At 36.0% G+C, this 15,883-nt stretch overlaps 1 protein-coding gene and 1 pseudogene across 1 annotated transcript; one reads left to right on the forward strand and one right to left on the reverse strand.

Annotated features, from left to right (window-relative positions):
- Positions 1–5,505: 5,505 nt before the first annotated feature.
- Positions 5,506–6,651, forward strand: LOC147559555 (3-oxo-Delta(4,5)-steroid 5-beta-reductase pseudogene; annotated as a pseudogene).
- A 465-nt stretch (positions 6,652–7,116) lies between these two features.
- Positions 7,117–15,134, reverse strand: BXL2 (beta-xylosidase 2). The gene is made up of 7 exons (XM_086661445.1): positions 12,972–15,134; positions 11,756–12,034; positions 9,611–9,780; positions 9,335–9,432; positions 8,773–9,123; positions 8,267–8,680; positions 7,117–8,075 (listed from the first exon to the last, which is right to left on the reverse strand). Exons 1-7 carry the CDS (start codon positions 13,404–13,406, stop codon positions 7,474–7,476), a joined length of 2,349 nt encoding a protein of 782 aa, XP_086517571.1. The 5' UTR covers positions 13,407–15,134; the 3' UTR covers positions 7,117–7,473.
- Positions 15,135–15,883: the final 749 nt, after the last annotated feature.

A 15,883-nucleotide genomic window follows, 5' to 3' on the forward strand; every position in this document is an offset into this window, starting at 1 on the left:
AGGGCATCTATTAGAGCTTCATACCATGCTCTTGGAGCCTGTTTGAGGCCATATAGAGACTTATGTAGCTTACACACATAATTAGGATTAAGATAATCCTGAAATCCAGATGGTTGCACCATATACACTTCTTCTTTAAGCTGTCCATGAAGGAAAGCATTACTTACATCAAGTTGTCTTATAGACCAATTATACTGAACAGCAAGAGAAAGTACCACTCTAATTGTAGTTGGTTTTGCTACTGGACTAAAAGTCTCAGAGAAGTCAACACCTTCCTTTTGGTGAAAACCCTTAGCTACAAGTCTAGCTTTGTATCTCTCTATAGAACCATCTGCATGTTGTTTGATTTTAAATACCCATTTACATCCAACCAAATTTTGAGAAGGATGAGGAGGCACTAGAGTCCAAGTACCTGCTCTTTGTAGAGCATCATACTCCTCTTTCATAGCATTTCTCTAATGAGGAACCTTATTTGCTTGAGTAAAACAAGATGGAGTGTCTGGGATAGATGATGCTAATAGAGCTTGAGGTATTGGATATTTTGTAGCCTGAAGAACTCTAGGTTTGTAAATACCAACTTTAGATCTTGTAATCATAGGATGAGTATTTGTAGATAAAGGAACACTTGAATCATTTTGAGAACTAGAACCAGTAGGTAATTCAGATGTAGATATATCACTATTCTCAATATGAGCTTCATTAGGTACTTCAGATGTGGGTATATCACTATGTTCAATATGAACTTCAGTAGGTAGTGCAGATGTGGGTATATCACTGTGTTCAATATGAACTTCAGTAGGAATTTCAGGTGTAGGCTGTTCAATAGGTGTCTCAGGTATAGGTAGAGTAACATGCTCTATAGGTATATCAATAGGTGCAGAAGGCTTAATTTGAACAGTAGGTGTACTTGGAGAATTTGAAGAAGCACCAGAGATAAGTGGATAAGAAGACTCATCAAAAACTACATGTCTAGAGGTATAAATTCTATTTGTCCTTGGATCCAAGCACTTATACCCTTTTTGTTGAGGACAGTAGCCTATAAAGACACACTTAATGCTTCTGGGTTCAAGCTTATGAGAGGTATATGGCTTTAACCATGGGTAACAAGCACATCCAAAGGCTCTCAGCATGTTATAATCAGGTGGAACATTGTAAAGTTTTTCAAGAGGACTCAGAAAGTTTATGGACTTAGTTGGGAGTCTATTAATCAAGAAATTAGCAGTAAGAAGAGCCTCATTCCAAAATGAAAAAGGAAGAGAAGCTTGAAGTAAAAGTGTTCTAGTGATATCAATGAGGTGTTTATGCTTGGACTCAGCAACACCATTCTGTTCAGGTGTGTGAGGACAAGTGGTTTGATGTCTAATTCCATGAGAAGAAAGAAAAGATAATAGTTCTTTATGAAGAAATTCTCCTCCATTATCAGTTCTAATAGTATCAATATGACATTGAAAGTGATTTTCAATTCTAGCAACAAATTGAGTAAACACATGTCTAAAGTCTGATTTATTAGAAAGCAAAAACACCCAACAGTACTTGCTCCAATCATCTATAATGTTGACATAATACTTTGAGCCAGATATAGCAGGTTCATTTGTTGGACCCCAAATATCCAAATGAAGTAGCTCAAAGGGTCTGGTAGTCTGAGTTTGAGAGATGGAAAAAGGAAGCTTCTTGCTTCTTCCTAGTTGGCATTCTTCACAGAAGATGGGTTTATTACAAGAGACAGAAAAGGGTAAAATTTGTTTGAGCTTTTGAAGAGATTGAAAAGAAGGGTGACCAAGCCTCTTGTGCCACATGATAGGTGTAGTAGCAGTAGTAAGTAATGCTGTAGCAGATGAAGAAGAAGAAACATGAAGAGGCATTGGATATAACCCATTCTCAGCTGGTCCTTGGAAAAGCATCCTCTGAGATACAAGCTCCTTCACAACAAATTTATCAGGATCAAATGTAACTGAACATTTATTATCCTTGGTAAATTTGTGAATTGAAAGAAGGTTGTGTGAAGCTTTAGGAACATGTAAAATTCCTTTTAAAGTGAAATTATGCTTATTAACTTGAACATTAGAACTACCTATATGAGATATATACATACCTTGACCACTTGCTGTGTTCACAGTGGCATTGCCATGATAAGCTGAGGTTGAGGCTATATTGGATAAGTCAGGAGTAATGTGATTAGAAGCTCCTGTGTCAGCAAACCAGGGATTGAAACCATTGATGTTAGCTGATGCAAGCATAGCAGAGAGATTTCGAGGAGGATTCCTTCCTTGAATAGCAAAATTCATTCTGTGATAGCACTCATAAGCAACATGACCAAGTTCGTTGCAGATTTGACATCTAGGAGGAGGCTTATCAGAGAAAGAACTGGATGAATTGGTTGAATTGGCTGAATTTCCACCATGTTGATTAGGTTGAGTTGACTTGGCTGAATTATAATAGTTTTGATTATATCGACCTCCTCCTCTTCCTTGAGATTTCTTGTTATCATGAAATTGTTTACCTCTTTGTGGATGATGACCATATGTAACATTCATATTAGAAGAAGAAGAAGAAGTAAGAAAGGCCTGATTTATCTGATCTGAAGATTGTTTTATTTTATCTGTCAAAGTAATCTCTTCATTAACTAAGAGATTGTGTAATTCATGAATAGTCACTGGTGGAATTCGAACTCTGATTGCAGCAGCAAATGCATCATAATCAGAAGGAAGTCCTCGAAGCATAGTGATGATTATTTCATTTTTAGAAGCAGGAGATCCAGCTGCAGCAAGATTATCTGTGATTTTCTTGATTGATCCAAGATATTCACTAATTGATAAGTTTCCTTTTGAGATTTCTCGAAGCTTGTTCTGTAATTGAAGAACATGAGCAGTTGAAGATGAAGAAAAATTTTCTTCAAGAGTTAACCATAGATCTCTTGCAGAATTTACTCCAATTACATAAGGAATGACAGATTCAGAAAGAGTAGAATTAAGCCAAATAAGTAGTGATTGATCTTCTTCTTGCCAATCAATATACGATTGACTTATAGTATCGGATGATTCATCATCATTAACCAGAAATTTAGAAGGACAAGGTCTCGTACCTTCAATTATGTCAAGAACTTTATATTTCTTGAATATAGGCAAAAGTAATGATTTCCAGGTTATGTAATTATCACCTTGGAGTTTTATAGGGATAGCATTTGCCATTGAACTAACACTAACAGTTGTGATCTTTGGATACTCCATTAAAATGATTGAAATCTAGCAGAGATAGAAAGAAATTTTAGAGAGAGAGAAAAATTACAGTCGAGTAGGAAGAAGACGAAGATTGAAACAGCTTTCCTTTCTGAGGAATTTCGTCGAACACCTTGTGATTTAACACCAAACTTGTTGATTATAACAGAAGAAAAGAGATTAGAAGATGAAGACGAAGTTGATGGTGATAAAGAATCTAGAGAGAGAAAGCGGAATTAGCTCTGATACCATATTAGACGAAATGAAAACTTGTATTTAGAATTGAGAGTTTACAAATATATATAGGAGTTAGTTGAGAGTCTGTTGAGAGTTTGTTATGGGTGGTTAGGTTGTTAGGAGCTTAGGTTATAGTGTGACAGGCCACACTATATTAAACTACAACACAATAATAAGAAAGGTTAAAGCTAACACTCTCCTTACACTTCTCTTACACTCCATTAACACACACTCTCCTTACACTTCTCTTACACTCCATTAACACTATGACTATTACTTTGGGTACGCGGACACGCTTAAGAGTATCCCGATGTGGGTAAAGAGGTTGAGGGATACGAACATCATTCCATAACAATATAATATAATGTAGTCAATTCACATAATAGATAAGGATTAGTGGTCACATAGAGTGTAAATTTTATGTAATTTTCACTTTTTTATTTGTAATAGTTAGTTTTGGTTTTCCACTATAGTTGATCTTCTTCTTGTTTATGTTTATTGATTGATGTTTATCATCAAGATTTGTCCCATGTAATTAAGGTAATAAATAGAGTTTGAAAAGATGGACTTTTCACTTTCATACCACCTAGGATGACCTTAAAGATCTTTATATGACTTCGAGGGGCCAAGATGTCTTAGTGGTGGCAGTTAGAGTGCTCATCTTGAACCTCAGAAAGACGGATCCAATAGTATGTGTCTCTGTCTCTTTCAACAAAAAAAAGTATGTATCATTGTCCTTTATAGATGGAATGAACATTAATGGGACTTACAATTTTTGTGCATATCCACATCTTATGACTTGTGGAGCCACATTTTCCTAGCTCGCTCTGAACCTCCAAATGTCAAAGTTTGTTCCATTAGAAGCCTCGCTACACTATAATGCTTAGCCGAGTTTGCAGAAAATGTTGGGCTGCAATTCACTGGCACCTGAGGTGAAAACTCGAACCATACATGTATGTACGTACACGCCCTATTAGAGACTGTTTAAAACAATCTGTAATAGGATATGTAATTGATATTCACATTAATCTCAACAGTAATTTTAAAGACGTCTTCTCAATGTTTTATTAGCGCTTCCTTCAAAGGCAAATTTAGAAGGAGTGCGATGAAAGGTACACCTATAGCACTTTGTAGAATTATCCCTCAACTTTCGCCCCAATTTTCTGTAATTTTGTCTCGCTACTAGTAATTTGTTCTTTCCCTTTTCTTCCTCCAGTATTTTTTTCTAGTGCCTATCCACTTTGTTATGTTTATTAATTCATTTTTGTTCTTTTCACTCTTCTCGGCTGCTATTTTAATTCCTACCTGCACATATATTTTTATTTGTTTAGTCCACTTGGCAATTATTTATTTATCTATCTCATTTTCTATAGTTTTTTTTTTTTTATTGTTTTTCCGTTGTCTAGATGCTTACGATGCTGCCTTTTCTGGACCATAAAAGTATTATGACTTTGAAACGCGTCATTGAGAAAGAAACTGTAACGACTTTCCTAAGGAAAGTATTATTTTTTCGAAGGTTACATCAACATATGATCGAGCGGGTGATTGTATCATAAATTATTTGTCCTCTACAATTTTATCTAATGCAAAATCGATAAGAGGCAAAATAAACGCTAACATATTTATGTTATTGATACATAAAGTGTTCTACTAGACTTTAATTTTGTTCATCGAACTATAGTTAAAATTCAAGAAGAAAAATTAACATCTCCATTGACAATTAAAGAGAGTCTAAATTATGAATGTAACTCTATTAGCAATTTAGTACTTGGCAGGAACCTTATAACTAAATGGCCATTTGCCCACTTGTTGTTCTTTATCTTTTTGACCTTTCTTGGATTCCCATAATAATGAAAAGGGTGAAGAGAGAAGGGTTGGTAAACCTTATCAAGCTCTCTCATAAAAAAAAAACTTATCAAGCTTGTCATCCATGTGGGTTGGTTGGCAACTTTGACCACTGACCATTAAGGAACTTTCCATACTTCATCCTATAAATACAATAGAAATGGAGAAGAAATGAAAAATCAACTATTAGCAATTTAAGACTTTAGATATGGAGGAAGTACAACAAAATGTAGCATTAGTTGTTGGTGTAACCGGGACGGCCGGTCTAGACCTAGCCGAAGCTCTCAAGAAGCCCAACGCTCTCGGTGGCCCATGGATTGTCTATGGCTTGTCTCATAGTCCCATGCCATCTTGGTTCCCTCCGTCTCTAGTCGACCATTACCTCTGCTTTGACGGCTCAGAATCCGAAGAAACAAATCTTCATTTAACTCCTGTAGCTCATGAAATCACCCATCTCTTTTTGCAATCAATTCATGCCCGAAGTGACGAAGAAAGTAACGGAATGATAAATTCCATTATCTTGACTAATGTCGTTAACGTCTTGACTTCAAATCCTGCTTCTTCGAAACTTAAACATATTGCTCTCCAAACCGATATTAAATTCTATAGGGACCCAGTTTTCGATTCGACTGATGGTAGTAGGCTTCCCAACCCTGAGATGCCGTTTCGTGAAGATATGGATCGGTTACCGTTTGAAAACTTCTATTACGATCTTGAAGATACTTTGTTGTCTTACGCTTCTCCATCATTATCCTGGTCGATTCACCGATCGTCTGTCCTCATAGGTCAATCCCCGGGAACTGCTTATAACACCCTCCTCACATTAGCAATTTACGCTACAATATGCAAGCACGAGGGTTCGCCTTTCAGGTATCCCGGTACTCAATACACGTGGGAGAATTTTTGTGATGTGACGGATACACGGGTACTCGCAGAACAACAGATATGGGCAGCGGTGTCGGACACGGCAAAGAACCAAGAATTTAATTGCACAAACGGGGACGTTTTTACTTGGAAGAGTTTGTGGAAAGTACTTGGTGAGGTGTTCGATGTGGAGCCTTTAGGACCGTTGGATGTAGTAGATGAGGAATATGAGTGGGTGGATGCTTGGTCTAATGAGATGAGGAGCAAAGGGGAAGTGTGGGAAGCCATTGTTGAAGAGAATCAGCTTTCTCAGATCGAATTGGAGAAGATTTCTGACTTTCATGGTCTTAATAAGGTTTTACATTTTGAATTTCAGCACGTGTGTAGTATGAATAAGAGTAAAGAGTTTGGGTTCTTTGGATACGGGGACACGCTTAAGAGTATCCCAGTATTGGTAAAGAGGTTTAGGGATATGAAGATCATACCCTAATCTCTCTTTTAATGAGATCTCATTGGGGCATTGGATTAATTATCTTATTTCTTCGGATATTGGGTCGGTTTGATGCATTTGTTTCTACTGTTGCAATTGTTTTGTGCACCCTAGCCCCCGATGTTGGGTCGGTTGAATGCTTTTGTTTTAAGTTTATTTACAGCTTGGAGATAAAGTAGTTCAATACAAATTTGACTTCGGTTTGTTTTTAAACGGAGTGGTGTACTTTTCTTCTTGGAATGACTTATGTTATATTCCGTGGAAAAAGAGTTGAGGCTATTTTGATGTTTGTTTGTCCGATTTTTTTTTTTTACTTCTCATCGTTATTGATTGAAGACATTTAAGTGTGAGAGACATTTGCTGAGCTAGTAATTAAGGATAGGCTGCTTCTTTCTTATAATATGGTTTTCATAATTTAATTGAACAATTTAAAGGACGAATGTAAAATAAGATAGAAATGACTTCTTTTAATAACTTTTTAGAATTTAACCAATTTATTCAAGCCAAGTTTAACAATAAAATTCCATGCTCCTAATCTTTTTCAGAGCTTAATACAATATATATGAATCAATAGGAAAATGATTAATTTTCCAACTTTGCAAATAACAATATTTGGGTAAATTACTAACTGGCTAGTTATGCCAGTTTCAATATCTATAAGAAATACTAAAAAATGGAGACAGAGAAAAGACCTTGCGTGCCCTTCTCCTCTTCTTTCCAATTCAATAATGACTAATTTTTAGTCCTAAAAGGCAAGGACATAAACGGCATTCTGTAAAGGGTTCATGGGTATACCCGTCCTTACCCAAATTTTTATTTCGTCTATGATTTGAGCTCTCCCAGTGTCGCGGCATGAAGGGAAACAGTATGCTTGATATCACCGATATGAAGATTATGTTCACCCATGGGTATTCGTCTGATACCATATTTATCGACTATACTGAGGTATTTGCAAACATGTATTCCTATCCTAACTTGTTGTTGAGATTTAGCTGATACATGAACTCTCTCGAAAGCTACTAACTGCTTGTGAGGGCTTAAATGCCCAGCTGGTGGAGTCGAGAAGACAAGTATCGTGTGGAAACCATCTCTAGAACCAGTGTTTTTAACGTTTATGTGTAATCCGACCGAAAGACCATTGCACTTCGCATGTGTAACTTTCACTGCATCATTTACCATGGTTGTATTTTTACCATGGTGACCACCCCCTAAGGCTACTGCAAGAGTTGTTGGAGCTTTTGCAATGGTGTGAACAAATGTGGTGTAGCTCATTCCATGCCCAAATGGGTACACTACTGGGCCTTTGTAGAACCTGTAAGTCCTTCCTGGATAACCACGAGCTGGATCAGCCCGGAGGCCCATAGTAGTCATTGGTGCCTTTGCTAGGTAATCTTGTGGGTACCATGTCATTGGAAGCTTGCCTCCTAAAATAAAAGAAAAAGTGTGTTATTATCAGACAAATCGAGTCCAAGTCGATATAGCTCCTAAGAAGCCCAGGCCTACATGTTATTATGTGGACAGGTCTTTGTTTCCGAGTGCATGAACCTCTCTCGACGCCGAGCTCAAACTTTAGTAAATAAGAAGTCTTTTAAGTAAAATTGTCATATTGTCGTACCTGGGTTAGTTTGTCCGAAAATGACATCAGCGATGGCTGTCCCTCCAGCTTGACCAGGGTACCCAGCCCAGAAGATCCCAGCGATTCGTGGATCATTCTTAGCAAATGTAATATCGAGAGGGCCACCAGACATTAGAACCAATATGGTTGGACCCTTGGAAGCCATGGCTACCCTAGAAATCAACTCTTGTTGGCGTCCAGGGAGAAACAAGTCTACTCTATCCCTGAATTCTGCCTCAATCGATTGATCGAGACCCATTACTAGAACAGTTGCATCTGCTTGACGGGCAGCGTTCTCTGCTGCACCGAATAATTGGTTTCCACTGCAAGCTACGTCCGCACAGCCCGGTTCGTGAATAGTTTTAACATATCTTGCTATTCCTTGTACAGGAGTAGTATATCCACAAGCAATACCTAAACCAGCACAAATTGGTATGTTTATTGAACTACCCACAATCCAAACCTATTTGATGAAATTTAGAATAAGAAAAGTTGGTTCCACTTACCCGCATAATTTCCGATCATGGTAACGGTAACATCGGAATTGGGCCCAATAACGGCAACTGTTCGGTGGCGAAAGATCGATAACGGTAGTGATGGGCCACTGTTCTTCAATAAGACAATACCTTGACGGGCGGCCTCGAGAGCAAGCTGGTTGTGGGCCGGGTCGCACACGGTTCTTGGACCTAAATGTCCATAAGGTTGCTGGGATGGCTCACCATCAAACATCCCAAGCCTCATTTGTACTCTGACAGTATTAACTAATGCATTGTTTACATCCAACTCACTCAGTCTCCCTCCTCTAATGGCAGACTCAGTATGAACTGCTAGGAAGGGCCCACAATCTAAATCAAGACCTGCATTTGAAAGACCAAAATACACATTAAACATTACTCTTGTGAGTTAGGGTTTAAGCCCACCTTGGACCACCTCCCACTTCCCCATGCTTTTATGCATATGAGGTGAGCATTTCTAGCCAGTGTTAAATAGTTCATCTAGCTTGGAAGTTCACAAAGTTTCACTACGAAAAAAATACTATAAAAATTTTACTAATTTTTTTTAAATTACCAGCTTTGATTGCATCAGCGGCAGCTTCTTCTGGTGTAGAAGTGTAATGTTGGTTGTCGTAAAAAACACCAACAGAGTCACAGTCTGAAACGATATAACTGTAAAGAGCACCCAAGAAACTAGTAAATCTCATATAATTCACTACCAATATTTTTGGTTCTCAAGAAAATCATTCTTAAAAGATCAAATGTTTTATAAAAAAGATTAGTATTGATTTCTAGAAAACCATAAATCTTCAAGTCTAGTTTAAGAAATCTAGCAATTTCGTGGTCTTACCCGTTAAGTTTCCATTCTCCTCTAATTGTGTTACGTAGAAGATTTGGGTCAGCGCAGGTTGGAATGCCATTGACTTGATTGTAAGAACACATTACACTAGCCACATTCCCTTCCTCTACACATGCCCTAAATGGTATGTTGAATGTATCCTCCAAGTCTTGTTTGCTTACCTGCGTACGCGCAATGAATTACAATTACTCCTATCAAAGGGTATCTTCGGTATGTTAAAAATTAAACTTATGGTGTTTCTATGGTAAATCTGAGTCAAATAGACTACAATTAATAGTTTGATTACGAAATATTTACACTAATCCTCTATAATTATAAAAAAATTAGTTAGGTAGTCAATTGCTGGCCATAAAGTATGAACAAATTCAATAACTCACATATACATACTTAAAGAGAGGAATCTTTTGAACCCAAACTAATCTTAAATATTGGGCCCTCATACTTCAACAACTTGAAGATATAACAAGTAAAGGAAATAAAAAATTAAGGTGGGCCATGGAAAAGACCAAAAAGAATATTATCCAAAAACAATGAAGAGAAGGGTGTGAAGTGTTTTCTAGTTTTTGTCTTGAAGAAGAAAGGTAGAATGTCAAATGGCAGACAAGATATGAGTGAAAAGTATAATAGTTTAACTAGATTTGTATGTAAAAGCAATAATATATATATATATATATATATATATATATATATGCACTGCAAATTTGCAAGTTGCATCTTATCAATGCAGAGATCTCTTCCTAACCATTAATATGGATCTTGAAGCTTTTATTCATTAATAGTTTAATCGAAGATAATAAAGTTAATATTTCTAATTAGATACTATGTATCGACTATCGAGTCAATTTAGACAGGGCCAAATGACACTAATAGTATAAGAATCTTATGAAAACAAATGCATATGTAAAGTTGACCGTGATATAAACTAAAAAATATTTACTTATGCAAGTAAATATGGGTTGAACATGAAAACGAAACAATCTCGAAAAAATTCAGATAATCAAGGAAATTCCAAAAATTTGCAGTTGTTCAATCACTCATAAGAATTGTTTAGAACAATTTGATTTATTTTCTTAGAAAGTGAACATCGTGACTGTACGACCTACAAAATATGATAATGTATAACAAATATCAGAATACGTAATATGTTTTGTGTAAGGACTATATTTGATCATGGTAAGCCAATTTGCCAAAGTAATCATTAAACCAAAAACTAGCATTTGCAATTAATATTTCTTCTAAAAATCATTATCATGAAGATATAAGCAAGAATCAACCATTAAAGTGATTAGGACATGATCACCACCACCCTAAATCAAATGGGTTGGAATAACCAAATAGAGTTCTAAAACCCTAGAATGATAGGATGTCTATATGGTATAATAGAGTGTTTTTTTGGGAAGGAAAGAACCAAACTTAAAAAAGCCAAAACTATACCTATCAAAAGATTAAGTTGTGAAATAAGAGAAATATTTTTTTCTACTTCAAGATATGATTGATCATGACAGAACTATTTTAAGTGGATTAATGGAGCCCACCAAAGCCCATTAAATACCATAGAACATAAGTGGCCCCCCTAAACCATTAAAGTTTCAGCAAGTGGTCTAATTTTAGGAAAAATACATAATAACCATAGACTAGTTTGCAGAACTTCTTAAAATGACTTTACCCTTATACATCTCACCAAAGACATATGTTTACACCTTCCAAGTATATGGCCAGTTTTCAACCCAAAAAGAAAAAGTATATAAGCAACGACCCCACCGGTTCCAGACAGATATACCTTTCACGTGAGAGGTCTGCAAATAGTAACTTCGTATGATACGTCTAAGGTCTAACTACAATAGCTATCTATATCTTCTGTACTCCGTAAGTATATCGAGAGAGATCTAACTCATTGTGTATAAACTTCTCATACCTAATTTTTACATGAAAAGCTTACATAAGTAGATAAACCGACTTTCTGTGATAACAGTTGTTATTTACTAGTCATAGTTTTGATCATTGTTATATTGTTATATATCGAGACAGGATGTGTCATCTGCGCATACAACCTTCTAACATGAGATACGTATAGACCTGTTGTCCACAATTTTCACACAAAATGTATAGATTGAAATAAGAGGAATAAATTCATACCTTGGCATTGAAATGAAATCGATCAACACCATTCCAATTATCAAGGTCATATGCTGTATAATGTTTACAACAAGCAGCTACTTTCAACCTGTTACCGTCTGTTCCCTGTAACCCCCTGACATAACTAGCTGCATATTTACCGGCAATAACTGGATCTTCACCGGGAGTCTCCTGTCCTCTGCCCCACCTTGGGTCACGTAATATGTTCACGTTTGGGCTCCAGTACGTCAGTCCAGCTACTCCTCCGTTGTACATTGCCCTTGCTTCATCTGACACCACCTGCGTGTTATAGTATTTTCAGATATTGTTTTGCTAAATTACGCTGAAAACTAGGTCAAGTAATATCAAATCTTTCTCAACCTGTACTGCTGTACACTTTCCCTTGGTCCCACTTAGATCACTCACGAGCCAACCCGAATTGGGAAATATAAGGGTATTTTCGGAATCTAATTATTTGTTGAGATTCCACATCAGCGTAATAAAGGGAGGAATGTGGTTGGTAGATTCATACCAAAAAAATGAAAAAATATTCTTACTTTATAGTCCAAATCGAGAGTTGGGATTAAATGATGTAAGATATGAGAAAAGAAAACAACCCAATGTTATGGATTCTTCATAATCTTAATTGAATATTAATTGTAGAATAATATATTTAATCAAAATACTGATTAGATGATTAAACCTCGAATCATTTTGAGCTCTTTATAGTAAATTTTGACTCCAATAATTTGATAACTCATTCTACTTTTTAACACATTCTTTTGATTAAAAATAATAAAAAGTAACCTGTCTAAGTATATTTAAATCATTAATATTGTCGTGATTAAATCTGTCAATAGAATATAACTCTTAAATTTAGTTACGTAAATGTGATGATAATGAATCTTTGAATGATATTTATTTTTAATCAACATATATCTGAACATAAACTTTCTTTCGTATATATGTGTTGTGTTCAGAAACAAAATAGAAGATCCGAACTTGAAAATTTTGAAAGTGGACTCTTGATCTAAATTAAAACTAAAAAAGAATTTAGGTTCTTTAGGTCTTAGACCCTACCACAAAAATATTCCTTCCAAAATGGAAAAATACGAGAACCCCTTAGCTAAACATAGCTAATGAGCTTCACATATTTTCTTTTAATGAAAAAACACTAATTTATTTATGAATGATTTAAAGAAAATGAATAAAAAAATAATGAAAATAATTGTATTACCCGTCCGATTTGTTCCCAGAGAGAAGAATTGAAAGAAGAAGCGGTTGTGATAACTTGAGGGAAACTAGTAGCAGCAGCAAATTGACCACCAAATTTAACACCGGGGCCCACATTTGACACCCCATGAAGTGCCTCCGACCACCACTCATATCCTTGAATTCCGAGTCGTGGAACCGCCGCCGCGTTATTAACTAACAATCTAATCTTCTCTTGTAATGTCAACCGTCCGATGAAATCTCTTACTCTTTCTTCTATTGGTAGATTAATTTTACAAAAGGGTAAGTTTTTTGTGTTTAAATCTCTTGGGTTACAAGCAAATGGTGAACGATATGATATTGTTGATGTAGAGAGAGAAAGAAGTAGTATTGTGATTGTTAGACATAAGAGAGAGAAAGTTTTGGTTGTCATGGTGGTAATGGTGGTGGTGGTGGTCATTTTTAGAGAGAGAGAGAAAGAAAAAAGAGTGTGGGGATGGGGGAGGATGGAGGTTGTGTTAATGAGGAGGGAAAGTGAGTGTTTATATAGGGAGAGAAAATGGGGGTAGAGAGAGAGAGAGAGAGAAAATGGGTTGTGTATTTTAAATTGATGATGTTAAATACCGTTTAGTGATTGGATTTCCACGTCGTTGGTTAACTGTTAAAGCAAAGAGGGGAGAGTGACAGAAAGAGATGGAGAGAAAGAGAGAGAAAGTGTGTAGTGGTAGTGAGTGTTGTGATAAGCTGATAAGTTTTGGAGTGTACACCACGACTCTTGTTTCTCTCCTCTATATTAAAAAAAAAATTTCACTTTTACAATTACAGACCTTTAATATCATGTACATTTTTGTTACATTGCCCCATCTATAAGACGTCGTCGTAAAATCCGATTATTCAATTTTACCTGATTCTAGTGGTCGATGTATAGAGTACTAGAGTTATTGTCGGATTTTTTTTAGTGATTGAACCTAACATGTTGAACATTGGATGTCTGTGTAATTTTGGACCCTTAATCTTATTTTTCGTGCTAAGTGGAAAGAAAAATATTATGTCGCCACGTCAGCGGAGGGCAGAGGGAATGACCAAAATGGAGGGATGAATATCTTAGGTTAGAACATATGTAACTACAATTATCTAAGGGACAAAGGTAGTCAGCTAGTGAGAGCTCTGGCACACGCGGTGATCCATATTGAATTTAGAATCTTAGGTGAATCTCATAGTAGCATTAGTAAGAACCTTTGGGGATACTTATAAAATTTTAAAAATGTATAATTAATTAAACTGATAAAAGGACATAGTTTTTCGATAAATTTAGGAAATTATACAAGAGATATAAAGAGAAGGAAGCAGGTCATGGGTGCTGATGGAAGAAATGATCACGAGAAGTGGAATTTTGGTTGCAGATTTCTAACTTTCAAGTTACTTCACTGCAAACATTGAAACTTAGAAAGAAAAAGGAAATAGGATCAATTTCAATTTGCCCCCCCCCCCCTTTGTGACCAAAAGATTTGGCCCTCATATTTGTCATCGTTCCAATTTGACCCTCAAAATTACAAGGGTTAATTCCTCTTTGGCCCCGATTTGTTACCAACTCGCCGTTTTGTACCTCATAGGTCTTCGACAGTTCGGTTTGACCCCAAATAAACAAACTTATTTTAATTTTTCAAAAAAATACTTCTAGAGGCCAAAATGGAATTACTCCCCAAAAAATGTAAACACATTAATTATACATCATCTTTCCTTTTCTCTTCCTATTTCATCTCATCTCTCCTCCACTTCGTCTCTGCCTTTCTCTCCACCCTAACCTTATTCTCCAGCAGAAAGTTGTTGGCGACCGACCTTCAACTTTTAATTTTTTAAGTGGTGGTGGCCGAAGAAGAAGAGAGGGAGATTGAAATAAAAAAATTAATCGATAGTTGTCGGAAAATGATAGGTCGACCGTTTACGAATGATCTTTTCGACAATGATGATGTAGTGCACAAGATGGAAAAACCTTTTGAAACAAAGGTAGAAGGAAAACAAATACATCGACGCCAATTTGAAGAACATAATCATAGTTTTGGCAACCAGTTTAAAATGTTAGACAAATATGGGACCAAATTCACCGGTTGTCACAACCTAGAATCCAAATTAGAATTAACCCCAAAAAATATCAGACTGCAACTGTTCTCTGCATCTAGAATGCAGAATTGTTATCAAGGACAAACATGGATTTATATCCAATAATAAGAGGAAGCTGATGTGTCTGGCCCTACTGAAAATCATTGCCACATCATCAAGATAATTGGATAAACAGATAAGACGTAGTTGACAAAATGAGCTGTAACCTAGAGTCCTACTTATTCTAATGATAATCTTTTGAATATACCCCTAGAAGTTGAAGAAATTACGATACTGGTCCATTTGGTGATTCGCGCGTTTATTTTCGACGAAGTCACGGACGAGCCGTATCTCTTTGTGATTGGTGAGTCCCCAGTAAAAACCAAGACCCTCAATCAATTTACTATGAATCTCATTCATGGAGATTGATAGTTCTAATTACAAAATTTGACTTCTTGTTTTACTTAAAAGCATATTTTTTTTTTGAAATGCTTAAAAGCATATATCTAGAATCATCAATTTCAATGATTTGGTAAAAAATATTACTTGTTTAAATTTCCCATGATGATATATTTTGTTACATTAACCTAACTTATTTATAAGTGAACATACAACTGTATACGGCAATTCATGTTGTTTAAGACCAGGCCCGGTCCTGACATTTTTGTGGCCCGAAGCGAAATTTTTGAATGTGACCCTTAATTTCACATATGATGTCTTCTAAAATAATTTCTGACAATATATTATGTGTTCTCTGTTTGAAATATTTCAAAATTTTAAAGAAGACCCACTCATTTTATATTCATCTTCATCTTATCTTGTAAAATAATTATTTTT

This window comes from Eschscholzia californica, unplaced genomic scaffold (genome assembly GCF_041429995.1).
Source record: "Eschscholzia californica isolate CP2 unplaced genomic scaffold, dmEscCali1.0.p SCAF_2, whole genome shotgun sequence".
Lineage (NCBI taxonomy): Eukaryota > Viridiplantae > Streptophyta > Magnoliopsida > Ranunculales > Papaveraceae > Eschscholzia > Eschscholzia californica.

What these genes read in the sequence shown, in the direction of transcription:
- BXL2 (XM_086661445.1), bottom strand. Translation starts at nt 13,406, where the DNA reads ATGACCACCACCACCACCATTACCACCATGACAACCAAAACTTTCTCT. An exon ending in CGCTGATGCAATCAAAGCTG is followed by an intron (nt 9,124 to 9,334) that starts GTAATTTAAAAA and finishes TTTCAAATGCAG; the next exon opens with GTCTTGATTTAGATTGTGGG. An exon ending in TTTCGGACAAACTAACCCAG is followed by an intron (nt 8,076 to 8,266) that starts GTACGACAATAT and finishes CTTTTATTTTAG; the next exon opens with GAGGCAAGCTTCCAATGACA.